Below are 19,715 nucleotides of genomic sequence, written 5' to 3' on the forward strand. Positions count from 1 at the left end.
TTTTAACAGTGTGGCTAGATTTGCCACCATTGAGTCTTTATCAATGAGTTTAGTTCCACTTTAAGAGCTACATTCTTTGCCCTTTTAAAGGGTTATTCCCATCTTATAAGGTGATGGCAGATCACTAGGATTTGTGATTGGTTTACAACTGTGGAGGGTCTGACCCCTGGGACTATGCCATTTGTAAGAATAACGGGGATGTGATGCTGAGTGCTGCATCCCTTTACTGTTCTCCCCTGCACATGGGTACTTTTTTGACACCCTGGCTGAGCAGAGAATTATATCTGTCTCCATTTTCTTGAATGGAACACACTGTTGAAGAGGACGCAGATGTACACCAGTGTTGCATGTACTTGATATTTAATATTATCATGATCAGTGGGGTCCTTGGGGTTGTACCCCTAGCAATCATACAGTGATGGGATAGCCTAGCGATTTGCCATCACCTTATGAAGTAGGAATACTTCTTTTAAAGGAAAACTGACAGATGGATCAACCCCACTAACCTAAATATACAGGTGGTTAGTGTGGTTGATCCTGAGTAAAATGATGAATCCATTCAGCTGTTCCTGAGATATAGCACAATCTTAAAATATGCCAGTAAATTTTTTACTGCACCAGGGTCGGGTTTGAAGGCTATCTACACCTCTACCGCTGTCCCCTTCTTGATGGGCTGGGCGGCGCAAACCAGACCCAAGAACAGTGTCAGAGGCACAAAGTCTACAAACTCGCCCCTGGTGCAGTTAAGTGTTAATTTTCAGATTGTTCTATATCTCAGGAATGGCTGAACAGATTGGGATAAGGAATTACTTTACCGTTTTACTCAAGATCACCCTCACTAACCACCTGTATATTCAAGTTAGTGGGGTTGATCCATCTGTCCGTTTTCAAAGCTTACCATTTGTTACATGAAAATAAAATGCTTGGGATCCTTGTTCACTTTTCATATTGAATTTTATAGTTTATATTTGGTACTGACGCCACTGTGGTCAGTCATAATTAATTAATTATAATGAACCGAAAGACATTTGTAATGCAGATTTTATTCTTGAACTTTTACATGAAGTTCGGTATATAGCTAATATTTTTGTACAAGCATTGATGCTTTAATAGGAAGATTAAGATTTGGCATCAAAGCAATGGAGCTCTTTCTGCCCGGGAAAAGACGAGTGAATTTCATGCATTTAATATGCATCATGATTCCAGACCATAGCAGTCTTCATGCTGCACAGAGACATAGTTGACCATGCCCAATGAATTTTTATGATCATCCAGTCAAAGCATTACATTGCGTCATAATAAAATATTGCAGTGTTTACTTTTGTGCCTTGTGAACATCTTTAACATCTCCTGAACAGGTAGTGCATGCCATTGGCTAATAATCTGCAATTTGTCTAGTAAACTGAGGGACCTCATTTCTTTGATCTGTTCTTGGAGGATACCATCACTGATGACTCGAGTTGTCCTGTGACAAATATTCCCTTCTCCAAAGACGAACAAGCTGATTGGTGGGGGGGGGGGGGGGGGGTGTAACTTTGGGATCCCCACCAATCACAAGAACAGTGTCAATTTTTTGCGTATGACTGGCCCGCAGTGCGCTTGTATGGCCGGCACTTCATCAGTCATTTTCTATGGGGCTTCTAAACATTGCAGAGGGAAATACCTACATAGCAGTTCTTCAAGCTGTTCACAGCTGGAAAGTTGTTACAAATATACCGTTACAATTATATTGTTTTCCAAAATGAAGTTCACATATTGTTCTGGCTTTACAGTTTGCACATTCATTGCATATATATATATATATATATATATATATATATATATATATATATATATATACACACATACACACATACACACATACACACACACACACACACACACACAGTACAGACCAAAAGTTTGGACACACCTTCTCATTCAAAGCGTTTTCTTTATATTCATGACTATGAAAATTGTAGGTTCACACTGAAGGCATCAAAACTATGAATTAACACATGTGGAATTATAGACCTAACAAAAAATTGTGAAACAAATGAAAATATGTCATATTCTAGGTGGAAAGTGTTCCCAAGTGCAGTCACAAAAACCATCAAGAGCTACAAAGTAACTGGCTCACATGCGGACCGCCCCAGGAAAGGAAGACCAAGAGTCACCTCTGCTGCGGAGGATAAGTTCATCTGAGTCACCAGCCTCAGAAATCGCAGGTTAACAGCAGCTCAGATTAGAGACCAGGTCAATGCCACACAGAGTTCTAGCAGCAGACACATCTATAGAACAACGGTTAGGATGAGACTGTGTGAGGCCTTCATGGTAGAATATCTGCTAGGAAACCACTGCATAGGACAGGCAACAAGCAGAAGAGACTTGTTTGGGCTAAAAGTAAACACAAGGAATGGACATTAGACCAGTGGAAATCTGTGCTTGGGTCTGATGAGTCCAAATTTGAGATCTATGGTTCCAACCATCGTGTCTTTGTGCGAAGCAGAAAAGGTGAACGGAAGGACTCTACATGCCTGGTTCCCACCGTGAAGCATGGAGGAGGAGGTGTGATGGTGTGGGGGTTCTTTGCTGGTGACACTGTTGGGGATTTATTCAAAATTGAAGGCATACTGAACCAGCATGGCTACCACAGTATCTTGCAGCGGCATGCTATTCCATCCGGTCTGCGTTTAGTTGGACCATCATTTATTTTTCAACAGGACAATGACCCCAAACACACCTCCAGGCTGTGTAAGGGCTATTTGACCAAGAAGGAGAGTGATGGGGTGCTGCGCCAGATGACCTGGCCTCGACAGTCACCAGACCTGAACCCAATGAAGGCAAAAGGGCCAACAAGTGCTAAGCATCTCTGGGAACTCCTTCAAGACTGTTGGAAGACCATTTCAGGTGACTACCTCTTGAAGCTCATCAAGAGAATGCCAAGGGTGTGCAAAGCAATAATCAAAGCAAATGGTGGCTACTTTGAAGAACCTAGAATATGATATATTTTCAGTTGTTTCACACTTTTTTGTTATGTCTATAATTCCTCGTGTTAATTCATAGTTTTGATGCCTTCAGTGTGAATCTACAATTTTCATAGTCATGAAAATAAAGAAAACCATTTGAATGAGAAGGTGTGTCCAAACTTTTGGTCTGTACTGTACATATATACACACATATAGAAATGCACAATATTAAGAGGGGCGTTGTCCTTCTGTGCAGCATTGCACTGAGAGTGACATTCTCCTGAGTGGCTCCTCAGCGTGGCATCACTCATCGGTCCTGGCAGCCACGGCAGGTCACAGATTTAAAGTGGCGTCCTGCGGGCTGCCTGTTCATGATCAACAGCTCAGGCCATAGCCACTTTATAACAGTGATCAGCAGAGGCTGCTGATGTGGGACCGAACGGTCCTGCCACATACCTCTAGGTTGCCGCCAACACACTAGTGTGTTGCTGCATCTTGTTTGGAAAGCGCAGTGTTAGTACAAAGCAGCATCATGTCATGAGTGCCCAAGGGTCATTGACATGGGAAAGCTAGCCCTTCTGGTCCAATCCTACAGAAAACCTACTGCAACATGATTTGCTGAAACATTTTGTGCTGCCTATAATTAAAAAAATAGGTGTCCAAACACACAGCACTGCAGCGTACAGCAAAGCCTCAAACCTTTACTTATATATTGTATTGGTATTCCCTTGAATTTGCACCAACTTCAGAAGTATAATGTGCCCTGCCACACTGCAAACCGTGTTCAGGAATGGTTTAAGGACATGACAAAGAGCTCAAGGTGTTTTCTTTGCCTCCGAATTCAACAGATCTCAATCTGCTCAAATGTTTTTAGGATATCCTGCAAAAAATAGGCTGATCCATGGAAGTCCCACCTTAGATCTTACAGGATCTAGTGCAGTGTTTCCCAACCGGGGTGCCTCCAGTTGTTTCAAAACTACATCTCCCAGCATGCCCGGACAGCCGAATGCTGGGAGATGTTGTTTTGCAACAACTATAGGCATCCGGGTTGGGAAACACTGTACTAGATCCTTTAAGCTCTGTAAGATCTAAGGTGGGGCTTCCACGGATCAGACTTGTTTTTCCAGCGTATCCTACAAACATTTACTTAACTATATTAGGTGGTTTAATGTTATGACTGATATATCTTTTTACATCATATAGTCTGATGTAGAATTAAAAACAGTGGGGGAATTCATCATGTGTACATCAGGTTTTTTCCCCAAATTTTCAACTTTTTATGCCACTCTCGAGAACTTTTAGAAAGCTAGCAGTGCTTTAATATGAAAGTGGTGTAGAGGGTACAAAAAGATCAGGTTTTTTTGGAGAGCGCTACTGTATCTCGATGGAAGTCTGAATAAAACAGAGATCGAGCCAGCACTTACGCAGGACTAACTTTTATTGATAAAAGAAGTCAATAGGAGCAGGAGCTCCTGGCCAGGACTACATAAAATTATATTTGTGGACCTGAGGAAGGCGCAAGTGTGTGCCGAAACGCGTTGTCCTGTTTTACCTATTGACTTATTTTACCAATAAAAGTTGGTATTGCGTAAGTTCTGGCTCGATCTGTTTTATTCCAACTTCCGTCGAGGTACAGTAGCGCTCTCCAAAAAACCCTGATCTTTTTGTACCCTCTACATCACCTTGTTGTCAGTCTCCCTCGGGAACACGGAAATTAGGGGTGAGAGCAGCAGACTGTAACCACCTCATTGGTACACACCCTCAACCACAAAACAGAGGCCCCACCGACCTCTCTACACATCCACTCAAGGTCAGTACCTCACCTTGGGTGTTTGGTGGTGGGTATTTGCACCATTTTCCTTCCATCTTCGCAATATTACTCTAGGGAGCGCCCCGTTGTGTTTTCTTCCTCCTTTTTCCTTCATACTTTGTATGAAAGTGTCAGAGCCTACCAAAGACCACAACATTTAATGTACTTCACAACAGTAAATGGGTGTAAAATAAGGTTGAAATCTGTTCCATCTAATAGCTTCTGTAGATTTGTCTGTGGCACATACGCAGCCACAGGCATATGAAGAGACTTGTGCCTCTTTTTAAGCATCTTATTACAGCACAGTTTAGCTGAAGACTGGTATATACAAAACCGTTCTTTAGTAATTATGCCCCATAATCTTTATAATTCAGATTATTCTAGTATAGTTGACATAAATGATGATTGTGAAAAACGTACCGACATGCTGCCTGCATGACAGTGCCTCTTCCTTCTATCAGCTGGGAGCTCATTGTTATCATAGAAACTACAAGGCTTGGTTATTCACCTATCCATGTGTGAATTATACATTGCTAATTTAATTGTAATTGTAAAGGTAAAATTCAAAGTAAAACACAGTAAAAGAGAGATTTGACAAGTCTTACCCACATGTTGTGGAATTTGACCTGCAGGTTTCACCTCTTTCTGTGTTAATGGGGTACTCTGCCCCTATACATGTTATCCCCTATCCTTTGGATAGGGGATAACATGTCTGATCGCGGGGGGTCCGGCCGCGGGAAGCCCTGTGATCTCCGGGCCGACGCTGCGGCATTGTGGTCACAAGAAGCCTGGGGCTCCTGCAAGCGTCATGCCACGCCCCCTCCATTCATGTCTATGGGAGGGGGCATGACGGCTAGTACACAGCTGTCACGCCTCCTCCCATAGACATGAATAGAGAGGGCTTGGCGGCTTTGTTCACCAGTCATCCGGCACTGCATGGAGTTCGCTCCATGCGCCGGATGACTGGGGTGCCGTGAACGAGGTCACGGCGGTCACCAGTGGCCAGACTTGGAAGGGAGATAACATGTCTAGCAGTGTAGTACCCCTTTAAGGATGACATATTTACTAAGCATTTGCCGCAAAATTCACAGCAGTTTTTTTTTCTTTGTTAGGAGATGCAGCCAATGTTAGCTCTAAGAGGTATAAAGGTATAATGTACTTTTACTTAGAGACGGTGGTTGCCAAACATTTTATTTCTCATTCAAGTTTCAAGGAGGCTGGGTGAGCCATTCAAGTGCCACAGCCTGGCATGTCTCTTCACTCACCCCTTGCCACCCAGCCCCTCCTTGTTTGACATGCTGAACCCTGTAAAGCACGGACTGAAATGTATGGGCAAGCAAGGAGGCTTGTGAGGCTGTAGCACTTAAGCAGCTTGTACCTCCTTGGCACATGCCTTAGAAATAATAAAAGGGGGATTTATGAATTAAGCATCCAACATCAGCTCCAGGAAATATAAAGCCCTTTATACCCTAACAGCCATCCAGTGTGTTGGCAGTTCTTTACACCAAAACAGCTGACCCCATATAATATATTTTCAGAACTTAATATATATCTTGTTGATAGGTGATTCAACACTTTCAAGCAGGCAGGGATACCTATCCAGGTGGTGGTACATTCAATATGTCAAGTTGCAGCCCACACATCCTCAATCATCCAATGTCATTTATTCCTATGTTGTGTATTTATTTTTTTTTTAAGAACTGTACATCACAACAGTACATACTTTTGAATTTGTAAAATCACAAGTTTTAGAGTATGTTTGTTTCTGAACGGTTTAAAGAGGGGCTATGAAAAGCAGCTGAATCACACAATCTTTTCAGCTAGTTTTCCCTAAACATTTGTTTTTCACCACAACTACAGAGTTTTAGAAACTGATAATGATTTACTGCCAAGCCCAAGATCTCTCCAAAAGGAAAGAGTACCCATCTGCAGACAGCACTGTTTCAGAGTGCTGCCCCTCATCAGCTGCTTTGTATATTTCCTCTTCCCAAAATCCCGAGTAGAGTGGTGAACCTTTATGGTACAGGATTAAAACCCATGTCCTGGGTAAAAATGTAACCTATGCTTTTTAAAATTCCTGACATGTGACAGTGATATCGTAAAATAGATTTTTAGTAGAGGTCCCCAGCAATCGCGGAAAGCCAAAGGGTAGAACTTCTGAACTGCTCATTGTGCTCTTTTTATACTTGGACAGACAAGCACCGTACACTCCTAACCCTGCTTCTCCGTGGGTCAGCCATTTACAGCCAAAGAAACACAACACTCCTAAATCAATGGCAGTTTCAGCACCCTGACCCTCACAATTTTTAACATTTTACTTAGACGTGTCAGTTTCATGACCCGACCATTAAGCTTTGAGATGTGTTTTCATCAGAGGTGTGTTGTGAACTCCTGTGCTTTAAGGGCCATTAAGGAAAATACCAAATAGTTAATGATTTCCATAGCTTCATAGTCACCGGGAATTTAACATATTTTATTTAAGCAAACGTTGAATGCTAAAGACGTTGTGTGGTAAAGTAGTTCTCCTTAATGTCTAACGGGCAAACATTTAAAAATGTTATTTGACAAAATGAGAAGTCTCTTTACTGTTAGTTTCACAATAAAAAGCTTTAAGAACATCTGATTTCTGATGTATATAGGTGCCTGTGGTTGTGTTTCTTCTTAGTATCCTAGTCAACTCTGTCCCTCCTGCTCTTTAACATGATACCTGCAGGTTTGGCTGCATTTTCATAGTTAGAGCTTTTCTTTAACCCCAGTACAGTTTTGCCTGAGAAGAGCTTATGCATATGGTTGTGACCAATACAGGTTTGCGGGGAACCAGCTGCAGCTTTTTGGAATTGTAATGTACTAAATGAACCAAGCAGTTTAAACCCCTTAACTGCTGCAGTCATTAGTGACCCTAGCATGTAAGAGATTTAGAGAGCGCTCCCCCTGCTACCATTAGCACCTGATGAACCTATGCATGCCGAGGGTTGCCATTGCAGCTGGGGGCCTTTATCAGGCCCCCGGGCCTGCCTTAGCTGTGTTTTATTAGACTGTGAGAGAGGCAACAATAGTTTGGTGTGCGGAGTATACCAGTGATACAACATGAAAGCTGAGCTGTGATTGGGTGCTGTGGGGGAAACCAGACAGATTTGGTTTCAGGCAGATTGATAGATATGTCTGGTCTAATGCATTTTTAGACATCTGCATGGCCAAGTATGTTGCCTATTCAAAGTTCTTTGCACTTCTTCATCTGTGGCTCTGCACAATACTCAGACTTGTATCATTTAATATATTTAGTGCCTTGTATCTTGTTGTAGACAGGTAGATACTTTATTTTGCATATTTCCTAAATCTGTAAATGACATTTCTGCTCTTGATGATATTTGGAAAGGCGACTTGTCTGAAATCCTGTAGAGTAGAGCACATTTGCTGATCTAGGAAATGTCATAGACCGGTGGTCAGACCTTTCCATTTCTTAAAGAACATTTTGTCCCTAAACTTATAACAGGAAAAACCTCAGAAGAAATGTCTCAGCCCGTGTCCCACATAAAACAATCAAAACAGGGATGTGGGAGCATTTTGGAGAAAAGCGCAGGTAAGTGTCACCGTGATTTGAGGACATAGGCGATGGAATCTGCCTCCATTCTGATTGGCTGCCATTAATGTTTTCCGTTATGTATGACATGGATCTGCATTTACTTTGGCTTGTAATAGTAATGGGCCCCTGAAGTTTTGCCTTTGTAATGAATACATCTCATTTTTTTCTTTTATATTTCAAAACTCCACATGCTTAGAATTGTTTTGCACAGCTGAAAGTCTTGGCTTTGACTTGACACTAGTTCTCTTAATGTAATGATTATGTACATTTGTATACTTGTAAATATTTTATGATCCTTGTTGTTTTTGTTTTGTTCCTCTCCCTTTTTTTGTTGTTGTTGTGGTTAGGACCAAACAGATCGAAGCTTCAGGATATGCTGGCAAATCTTCGAGATGTTGATGAACTTCCATCATTACAGCCCTCTGTGGTGTCCTCTTCAAGGCCTGCAAGCTCCCGACTCAGCGAGCAGGAAGTAAACCGAACAGACGAAGGTGAACATTGCAGATTTCACTTATGGAAAAGTTAAAGTTTAACTCCAAGTTGTAGCCACTACAATGGCTTTATTTCAGAGAATTTTATTATTTGCCGTGCCCTTATATATTAGTGATATTTCAGGGACAGATTTTTTTTTTTCTTTGTGAACTTGGGCTGCTTTACTCCCTTAAGGACTCAGCTTTTTTCTGTTTTTGCACTTTGGTTTTTTTCCTCCTTACCTTTTAAAAATCATAACCCTTTCAATTTTGCACCTAAAAATCCATATGATGGCTTCTTTTTTTGCACCACCAATTCTACTTTGTAATGACATCCGTTGTTTTGTCCAAAAATCTACGGTGAAGCGGAAAATAAATCATTGTGCAACAAAATGGAAGAAAAAATGGCATTTTGTTATTTTTGGGGGCTTCCGTTTCAGTTTCTGTAAAAATAACACCTTATCTTTATTCTGTAGGTCCATACGGTTAAAATGATACTCGACTTATATAGGTTTGATCATAACTGCATGCAGGAAAATGTATACGTTTAAAATTGTCCTCTTCTGACTCCTGTAACTTTTAAAAATTTCCACCTATGGGGCCGTATGAGGGTTCATATTTTGTACCGTGATCTGAAGTTTTTATCTAACATTTTTGTTTTGATCACTTTTTATAAAAAAAAAAAAAAAATTATGGTATAAAAAGTGACAAAATACGCTACTTTGGAATTTTTTTTGCACGTACGCCACTGACCGTGCGGTTTAATTAACAATATATTTTTGAAGTTTGGACGTTTACGTATGCGGCGATATCACATATGTATGTTTTTTATTTGTATTTTTTACTTTTTTTTTTCAATGGGAAATGGGGGATGATTCAAACTTTTATTAGGAAAGGGGTTAAATGACATTTATTAACTCTTTTTTTTTTTTTTTTTCAATGTTATAGCCCCCATAGGGTACTATAACATTGCACACACAGATTGCAGGCATTATTCAATTCTATGCAATAACATAGCATTGATCAGTGTTATCTGCGTTTGATTGCTCAAGCCTGGATCTCAGGCTTGGAGCAATCAAACGCCGATCGTACAGTGTGGAGCCAGGTAGTGAGCCTCCCGCTGTCCTCTCACCTGTTTGGGATGCCGCAATATCACCGTGGCGGTCCCGAACCGCTCCGCTGAGCTAGCCCGTATAGATTTCACCTGTAAATATACGTCCGTGGTCGTTATGGTGTTAAAGGGGTACTCCAGTAAAAAAAAAAAAAAAATTCTAATCAACTGGTGCCAGAAAGTTAAACAGATTTGTAAATTACTTTTATATAGACATCTTAATCTTTCCAGTACTTATCAGCTACTGTATGCTGTAGAGGAAGTTGTATAGTTATTTTCTGTCTGACCATAGTGCTCTCTGCTGACACCTCTGTCCGACACCCCTGTCCATGTCAGGAACTGTCCAGAGCAGGAACAAATACACATTGCTCTGGACAGTTCCTGACATGGACAGAGATGTCGACAGAGATCACTGTGGTCAGACAGAAAAGAACAACTCAACTTCCTCTGTAGTATACAGCAGCTGATAAGTACTGGAAGGATTACATTTTTAAATAGAAGTTATTTACAGATCTGTTTTAACTTTGTGGCACCAGTTGATTAGAAAAAATTGTTTTCCGCTGGAGGTCCCCTTTACCACTTTAAGCACAAAAAAAGAAATTATATTGCGCTTTCCTGCCGTTTCAATGGCTACTTGTTGCTGCTGACATTGCAATTTGCAAAAATTGCAACGCGATGGCGATATCGTGCAGCCCTACTCAACATTACTTCATACACAGTTGGAACCGTTCATGCTTTCCGTTATCAAAGTATTTAATTAGGTTTTATTAAATGTTTGTATTGATTTCTTCACAATGTGGCAGTGTATGTAGTGTAGCCCAGTGCATGGCCACATTAGTGTACTATAACTCAGGATATCGGGCGTCTCTCTCGGCCTTTATAGCTGGATGTAAAAATGACCATTGCCGAACTATAGCATATCCTGTCACAATACAAGGTTCAGGCTTGCCCTGCTGGTGCTCAGGTCTTACAGTTTGTTGACCGATGGTTTACAGTAAACTAGCATATCAGATTCCTGAGATACAGCTGCATACAGCTATAATAGTAATTTGTGCTAATAAAGTTTCAGGCTTGCAGGATTTGAATAGTAGGAGGAAGGAGATGTCTGCTTTCGTGAGTCATTGGACTCCTCCACACACATTGCAGGAGCCTGGTTTCTAAGCAACAACCTTCCATACGTTTTCCCTCTTTTCTAATCTTAAACGAAGCATCTGTCACATTATGTTGTGGCTGTCGCTATGTTATATAGCATCTCTGATGAGCTGTGTGATAAAAGGAAGACCTTATAGGAGCATTTGCTGACGGCTTGATACATTGCAGATTGTGACAAGCTTGTTACATTCTGTTTGCTGTCACTTTAAAGACACACAAGCTGCCAACTTGCTGTTGTATCAATGACCCTTTTTCATTAGTCATGTTAATGTGGTCCATTCTACAGCTGATCCATTATGTATTTGATGTGGGGGGAAAAAACCCGGGAAATGATCTTTTACAGGAACTATGCAGTCTATATTTGTGAGCTCAGACGTTTGCTGCCTTTAGTTTCTGCGACAGGAAGTAGCTGTTTGACATTAACTTCCTGTTAGCCCTATCTGCTGTCATAAGGGTTAAGTTTCCTTCACTCTCAATGTTAAGAACCCCTTTACAACTATACTAATACAAACTATTCATGTTGCTTCTAAACGTTCCCTGAACTAGCCTCAGATTGTTCCCCCTTGGTCACTATTTATTACGGCTTTATACATTTTATCCCCTATCCAAAGAATAGGGGATAAGATGTATGATTGCAGGGGTCCTGCCGCTGGGGACCCCCGCAATCTCTGGGCAGCCCCCTGGCATTCTCTGCCGGGAGCTGCCATCGAGACAGGGATGTGACGTCATGGCCACGCCCCATCCATTCATGTCTATGGGAGGGGGCGTGACGGCCATCATGCCCCCTCCCATGGACATGAATGGAGGGGCATAGATAGAGGATAAGATGTATAAAGTTGGAATACCCCTTTAAGCTGACTCAGACATAATTACATGAAAATCTGATTTTATTTATTTTTTTATAGTATACGGGTGTGTTCACACTGCAGAATTCAACGAGCGGAACTCTACGAGCTGAATTCCGCGGTGTGAACTTAACCTTAGTGTGAATGGGTCTTCCGCGAGACCTGTTCACACTGCGGAATTTCAGCGGCGGACAATTCCGCCGCTGAAATTGTTCCGCGCAAAGAAAGAACATGTTCATTCTTTGCGCAGATTCTGCGAGCACTGCATAAGCCGTCAATGGTGACGGCTCAGTGCCCTGCGGCCCTAGCACCGAAGCACTTTCGGCGGCCGCCAGGCGGAATCTCCGATCTCGGAATTCAGTGAGCGGAGATTCCGCAGTGTGAACGCACCCTAAGGCTCATGCCTTGATCCCTTTTTATGACATTGGCTCTTACTGTTGTTTTTTTTCTATCCGTGAATAGAAGTATTTTGCATATAAGAAAATTACTTTCATTTTGTTTTCTGCAGTTGAAGCATTAACGTTTCCACCATCATCTGGAAAATCTTTCATCATGGGAGCAGATGAGGCATTAGAGAATGAACTAGGACTAGGAGAACTGGCTGGACTCACAGTGGCCAATGAAGCAGACACTTTGACGTATGATGTAAGTTCATTGTAAAAAAAATTAAAATGTTGTTCACACTACGCGTTCATTCTTTTGAACATGTTCACACAGGAAATAAATGCCTTCTATGGGGAATGCTTAAAATCTTTCAGAAAAACTGCTTCAAAAACCACCACAAGCTTTTTTTTAAGAAACTTCTTTTCACTGTGTGAACATATACCATATTTCTTTTTCTATTCTTGTCTGGTGTGAATAAAGTTTTCTTTATAAAGAAATATTTAAGATACTTTTTATATCCCAATAGATTCCTAAATTCATCACAGCCTATGACCGTTAACCAGGGGTTGTATAAAAATGACCAAAACATGGCTGCTTTCTTCCAGAAACAGTGCCACGCTTGTCCATATAGCTATGATGCTATGTCTGATATAGCTATGATGATAACATGACAATTCTAAAGCCTCCATTGGTGAAACCCACCAGTTTCAACAAGACTTTGAGTGTGGGAGGATGGTGGGGTATGTTGAATTTAAAGGGAATCTGACAGGCTATTTACCCACACTTAACCCTATACACAGGGTTATAGGGGGAGATTTGTCAAAACCTTGGTAGAGGAAGAGTAGTTCAGTTGCCCATAGCAACCAATCAGATTGCTTCTTTCATTTTTCACAGGCCTCTTTAAAAATGAAAGAAGCGAACTGATTGGTTGCTATGGGCAACTGCACCACTCTTCCGCTGCACAGGTTTTGATAAATCTTCCCCAAAGTGCGGGTGAGCAGAAGTAATACTGTCTTACTTACAGAAATTGGTGCAGGCATTCATAAGATATGGCCCCACGTTGCTCTATTGCTGCAGCTCTTCTCTGTGTAATGGTGGTAGGGAGCCAGCTTGCTGAGCTTCCCTGCCTCCTCTATATTCTGTGCAATGCCTGCCCCTGGTATGAATATTCAATGTTCTTCACTGCTGTCACATGAGCTATCTGCCATTGTAGAGCAGCGTGGGCCCTCTGCTTCAATAGCAGAGAGCTCACGTGACAGCAGTGAGGAACATTGAATATATGACAGGCAGTGTGATGTATTGGACCCACCCCACCCTGCCTCCTGGCGCCCAGTTCTAATACATCCCACTGCCTCTCAGCCTATCACTGTCTGAGGTGAGACAATGCTTCCTAGCGCCCAGTTCTAATACATCACACTGCCTCTCAGCCTATCACTGTCTGAGGCATGACAATGCTTCCTGGCGCCCAGTTCTAATACATCACACTGCCTCTCAGCCTATCACTGTCTGAGGTGAGACAATGCTTCCTGGCGCCCAGTTCTAATACATCACACTGCCTCTCAGCCTATCACTGTCTGAGGTGAGACAATGCTTCCTGGCGCCCAGTTCTAATCACACTGCCTCTCAGCCTATCACTGTCTGAGGCATGACAATGCTTCCTGGCGCCCAGTTCTAATACATCACACTGCCTCTCAGCCTATCACTGTCTGAGGCGAGACAATGCTTCCTGGCGCCCAGTTCTAATACATCACACTGCCTCTCAGCCTATCACTGTCTGAGGTGAGACAATGCTTCCTGGCGCCCAGTTCTAATCACACTGCCTCTCAGCCTATCACTGTCTGAGGCATGACAATGCTTCCTGGCGCCCAGTTCTAATACATCACACTGCCTCTCAGCCTATCACTGTCTGAGGCGAGACAATGCTTCCTGGCGCCCAGTTCTAATACATTACACTGCCTCTCGGCCTATCACTGTCTGAGGTGAGACAATGCTTCCTGGCGCCCAGTTCTAATACATCACACTGCCTCTCAGCCTATCACTGTCTGAGGTGAGACAATGCTTCCTGGCGCCCAGTTCTAATACATCACACTGCCTCTCAGCCTATCACTGTCTGAGGTGAGACAATGCTTCCTGGCGCCCAGTTCTAATACATCACACTGCCTCTCAGCCTATCACTGTCTGAGGTGAGACAATGCTTCCTGGCGCCCAGTTCTAATACATCACACTGCCTCTCAGCCTATCACTGTCTGAGGCGAGACAATGCGGTGGTCGGTGATTTCCTGAGCTGCAGTGTTACAGGTCGACTGAGATCTGAGGTGTTTGGTATTGTGGTTGCTTGTCTGGATGTTTTACTGATTGCTGTTTCCTTCACAGATTGCAAACAACAAGGATGCACTTAGAAAAACATGGAATCCCAAGTTTACTCTTAGAAGTCACTTTGACGGAATACGGGGACTTACGTTCCACCCAACAGAGCCAGTCCTCATAACTGCATCAGAAGATCATACATTAAAAATGTGGAATCTGCAGAAGACTGCCCCTGCAAAAAAGTATAACTTTCATTGTTTATTAGCTACACTTTATAGATCATCTTATTGAACACAGACTTGTGCACCAGTAACTCTGTGGTTCCAGTGCTTCCATGTAAAGTTGGAAAGTAGATGCTAGTGAATATCCCAGCACCTTTATTAGTGGGTACAAAACTCTCTAATATTGGGCTTCAGCACAGTTTGTTGAAGCAGTTTCAGACTACCTCTTTGACCCATGCAAGAAAGCCATAATCTGATGTTATAGGGACATACATCGCTGTGCCTTTCACTGTAATTGTGTTTTCTCTGAAGTGAAATGTGTGGGCAAATACAGCCCCTGATGCTTCATGTTGTGTTACACTACTGCTGGAAGGTCACTCTGAGTCCAAATATTTAAGCTTTAATTTTATTCAATATATGCATCATACTTTTCCTCCGGAACTGGATTTTCTTATATCCAGCATCTGAATGTATAAGGGCTCAGCCACACCATGTTTTGGGGATACAACAGCCAGATCCAGCTGGAGAATTTAAAAACCGTCCGCTGCCATATCCCCTCCGCACCCCATTAATTTAAATGAGCCGGACGGCGTCAGATAGTGAATACGTTTGGCTCAGTTTTGAACCGTATCTGATTTTGTCACCTGACTGAAAACTGTGGTCTGCAACGGTATTTAACCCGACAATAAAACGCATAGGGTTAAAAAATTACCCAACCAGAGTCACTATCTGACTCTGTCAGGTTGAATGAATGGGGTGCGGTGGGGATACGGCAGCAGTCAAATTTAAATTCTCCTGCTAGATCCAGCTAGTGGATCTCCAAAACATGGTGTGACTGAGCCCTTAAACGTATAATGCTGCATTTCCAAATACGGTATTTGCTATTGTACATGTATTCTTTAAATGTCTATATGTCACTTTCTTTTATTTCTGTAGAAATGTTGAACGCATTGTATAATAGCAAAATGATCTGCAGATTTCTGGATGTTTGAGTCTTCTCTATGGGGCAGCTGGTATTGAGCAGCATATAACTGCTGATGGGGAAGCATGGGGGTGTTGATTTCTCAGAAGCTTTTCTGCTCTTTCCTATGATTGATTATAAAGGGACAGAACCCCTTCAGGAAGCAAATGTCACATATTGGTCCAGTGTGCTTTTATGGCGTTGGCATCAATTACCTGCCATTGTTTTCAGTATCTGGATTTTTGGGAGCCCTCGCTTTATAGTAAAGCTAAAAGCCGTGCCACTGCTTGGCAGGAGAACCTGACAATCTACTGTACATTGTCACTGTGGCTTAAGTAGAAAGTCAATAAAAAATTGACTGAAACAGTCTTAATGGATGTTAATGGATATTCCGCCAGCAAGTCATGTAAAATGCTTCCAGGTATTGATTATGCTGATCTTAAGCAAAAGCCTCAAAGTTAATTCTGTCTACTATTCTAATCCAGTAGTAGCCACAGCTTAGTAGCTGTTCAGGTCTTGTTAAATATGTAAAAAGCAATATTTTGCAGCCATTGAGTGCACAGTAGCTAAATATGCATAGGGCTTCTGGATCCTAACTGCTTCAATAGATGCCGGTCAAGGACACATCTGAGCTTATGCTTTCCTCTTTAAAAAGATGTTGTCCAGGATTAGTAAAACCTGGCCACTATCTACCAAATACAGTAGCACACCTGTCCACAGGAATAGCAGCTCATTCCCATTCACTACAATGGAGCTAAACTGCAATGCCAGACACCCTCTATTGCCAAGGGCTGTTTTGGAAGAAAACTGTCATATTTTTCCAATCCTATGCAGCCCCTTTTAGGTTCATAAATTCTGTCTAGTAGCATCAGATTACCATGTGTCCCACAGTCACCTCATTCAGTGTCCCGAACACTTTCATGCAAAACTATGTTAAAGGTTGCTGAAGTTGGCACCCATTTAAGCAAAAAAAGACAAACAACCCAAACTTGTATGTTATTTTCTGACTGGGCAGACCCTGCCAGTTTGCCTTATTAGGATATCGGAACATGCAAATCTCTTGCTCTGGATGGCCTAATGTGAGCATGTATAATATGGTCAACATTTCTTAGTGTGCCTGTCTTCTGATTACATTGGTGATAGCAGCTTTTAAAGAGGTACTCCACCCCCAGACATCTTATCCCCTATCCAATGGATAGAGGATAAGATGTTTGATCGCAGGGGTCCCGCAGCTGGGAACCCCCACGATCTACCTGCTGCACCCGGCGTAAGTTTAGAGCGTCTGGTGGAGCGCCGGAGGCTCGTGATGTCATGGCTGCGCTCCAAAGTTCACTCCGTGTGCCAGATGTCTGGGTTGCTGCAGCCAAGATTGCGGAAGTCCCCAGCAGCGGGACCCCCATGATCAGACATCTGGGCGAAGTACCCGTTTAAGCGGATGGACTCTTAGCAATCTAATAGCAAAGGCAGCTTGCATTTCGATGGGAGTTCCAGGAAATAGCTGCATCAAGAAGGTGGATAACTGAAATAGCAGTACAGTAATGATGTAGTTGATGCATTTCTATTTACAGCTCATGCATTAGTCTATATGGAGTGTGTTAACGTCTTCATTCTAAATCTGGTCTTTCTGTGTTATTTCTTGCTACAGTCATGAATATAAAGCTTCTGTTTTTCATTTTAGGAGCGCATCTCTTGATGTGGAACCAATATACACATTCAGAGCACACAGGTAATAAAATTGCCCCAGTCACCGGTGGGGTTTTACTTGCTCACTATTTCATATTAATGTGCCTCACGTGTGACTATTTCATATTATGTGGTGATCATCACAACAAGTAAACAATGTATGTTAAAGGAATCCAGGCACAGTGTGCATGCAGGCTGATCTATCGGCATGATCCCATGAATCAATATTTCCCCAGCAGATGTATAGTTCTATGGGAAAAGGTACAGTTGCATTTGTAATGTATTCAGTTAATTAAATCCCCGCTCCTTCTGGGCTTAGAAGTCCAGTGGGATCACCGATTAAGACCGCCCACTGGACTCCTTTCCATTTATTTTGGTAAAGGACATATTATGATTGAAAACTGATATAGTTGGTTAGACATACTAGAGTACAATCTCCCTTAGCGGACACCACCCAATAGCGGACAGTTTTTAATTCCCCAGCAGATTCCTATAAGATTTAATGTATTTGCACCCTCCGAATAGGGGACGCTCCCAATAGCGGATGCTGACACACCTAATAGGAGACAAAACACTCCCAAAAGGTGACAAAGCACTTCCATTAGGGGACAAAATAAACCCATTAGGGGACAAAACACTTCCAATAGGGGATAACCAGGCTTATGTGTGCCGGCCCTACCTTGTACACAGGGCCGCCATCAGGGGGTACAGCCAATACCCCAGTAAGGGGCCCAGGCCCCCTGCTGCACCCCCAGCACATAAGCAGAAGACCGCTATTAAAACAGTGGTTTCCTGCTTCTGTACAACCGCCAGCCACATCATTCACCACGCTCCTTCCCTGATCCCTCCAGTGCCACTTTATTTCCCTGTGCCAAATCATACCCCCTTTTATTACCCCCTGTGCCACAACATTTCCTCTTGTTGTAGTCGGAGTCTTTTTTTTCATTTACTTATAGGGGTACTTCGGCCCTAATACATCTTATCCCCTATACTTTGGATAGGGGATAAGATGTATATCTGTCACTCTGCACCCACCTTTGTGAGCTTTCCGCAGTGCTGGAGGCTCAGTGTGAAGCGCTACGACCACAAGGTCGGAGTATTGGGAAGTCACGACTCCGCCCCCGTGTGATGTCACGCCCTGCCCCCTCAATGCAAGCCTATGGGAGTAGGCGTGGAATTACAGATTGCGGGGGGGAGGGGGGAATTCTGTTTAACCCCTTAATGACCAAGGACATAAATGTAAATCCTGATGCGGCGGTACTTTGCGCTCCAGGACGTACATTTACGTCCTGTACATGACCGCGAGCATCAAAGCAATGCGCTCTGCTCATGTGCGGCAGGTCCCGGCTGCAGATAGCAGCCAGGGGCCCACCAGTAATAGCCGACATCTGCGATTGCGCGAATGTCTGCCATTAACCCCTCCAGATGCCGTTATCCATACAGATCACGGCAGCACAGCTAAATTTTATGCTGATCTGGTTGTCCGCTGCACGGCCGCGGGGAACGGATCAGCAAACATGGCGGACGGAGGTTCCCTCACCTGCCTCCGCTGCCTTCCGGGCATTTTCTGCACTGATCTGCCTTCTAGCAGACCAGAGCAGAAGATTACTGATCAGTGCTATTCCCTATGCATAGCACTGAACAGTATTAGGCTGGGTTCATTCACGTTTTCAACCATACGGGAACGCATACGGCTGGGGGGAGCTAAAACCTGGCGATCCTGTATCCCTACCATATGCCGCCCGTATGTAATTCATTTCAATGAGCCGACCGGAGTGAAATGCTGACTCCGGTTGGCTCATTTTTGCCCCGTATGCGATTTTCCACCGGTCCTAAAACCGTGGCATCACGATACTCTGGCCCCGTGGTTGTCACGCTTCACACTCGGAGCCTCCTGCACTGCGGAGAGCTCACAAACGTAGTTGCGGAATGAGAAATTGTGGGGGTCCCCAGCGGCGTGACCCCCGTAATGATACATCTTATCCCCTATCCTTATTTTATTTTTGCATGTGCGTTTCTCGCCTTCTAAAAATCTTAACTTTTATATTTTTCTTCCACAGACTAGTATGAGGGCTTGTTTTTTGCGCGACCAGTTGTCCTTTGTAATTGCATCACTCATTTTACCATAAAATGTATGGCGCAACCAAAAAAATACTATTTGTGTGAGGAAAAGAAAACAGCAATTTTGCTAATTTTTGAAGGTTTTGTTTTCATGCGGTACAATTTACGGTAAAAATGAC

The 19,715-nt window shown here is 42.9% G+C and overlaps 1 protein-coding gene across 3 annotated transcripts in view; it reads left to right on the forward strand.

Annotated features, from left to right (window-relative positions):
• The window catches only part of STRN (striatin), a 123,092-nt gene that overhangs the window by 70,379 nt on the left and 32,998 nt on the right, over positions 1 to 19,715 (forward strand). For 2 of the 3 annotated variants that reach the window (XM_056567323.1, XM_056567322.1), the window contains 4 exons: positions 8,689 to 8,832; positions 12,428 to 12,564; positions 14,677 to 14,852; positions 17,471 to 17,518. In XM_056567323.1, coding sequence (XP_056423298.1) covers positions 8,689 to 8,832; positions 12,428 to 12,564; positions 14,677 to 14,852; positions 17,471 to 17,518 — 505 coding nt within the window. Of the gene's footprint in view, positions 1 to 8,251; positions 8,339 to 8,688; positions 8,833 to 12,427; positions 12,565 to 14,676; positions 14,853 to 17,470; positions 17,519 to 19,715 lie in introns of all 3 variants that reach the window. The other variant, XM_056567321.1, reaches the window with a different exon arrangement.

This window comes from Hyla sarda, chromosome 3 (assembly GCF_029499605.1).
Source record: "Hyla sarda isolate aHylSar1 chromosome 3, aHylSar1.hap1, whole genome shotgun sequence".
NCBI lineage: Eukaryota > Metazoa > Chordata > Amphibia > Anura > Hylidae > Hyla > Hyla sarda.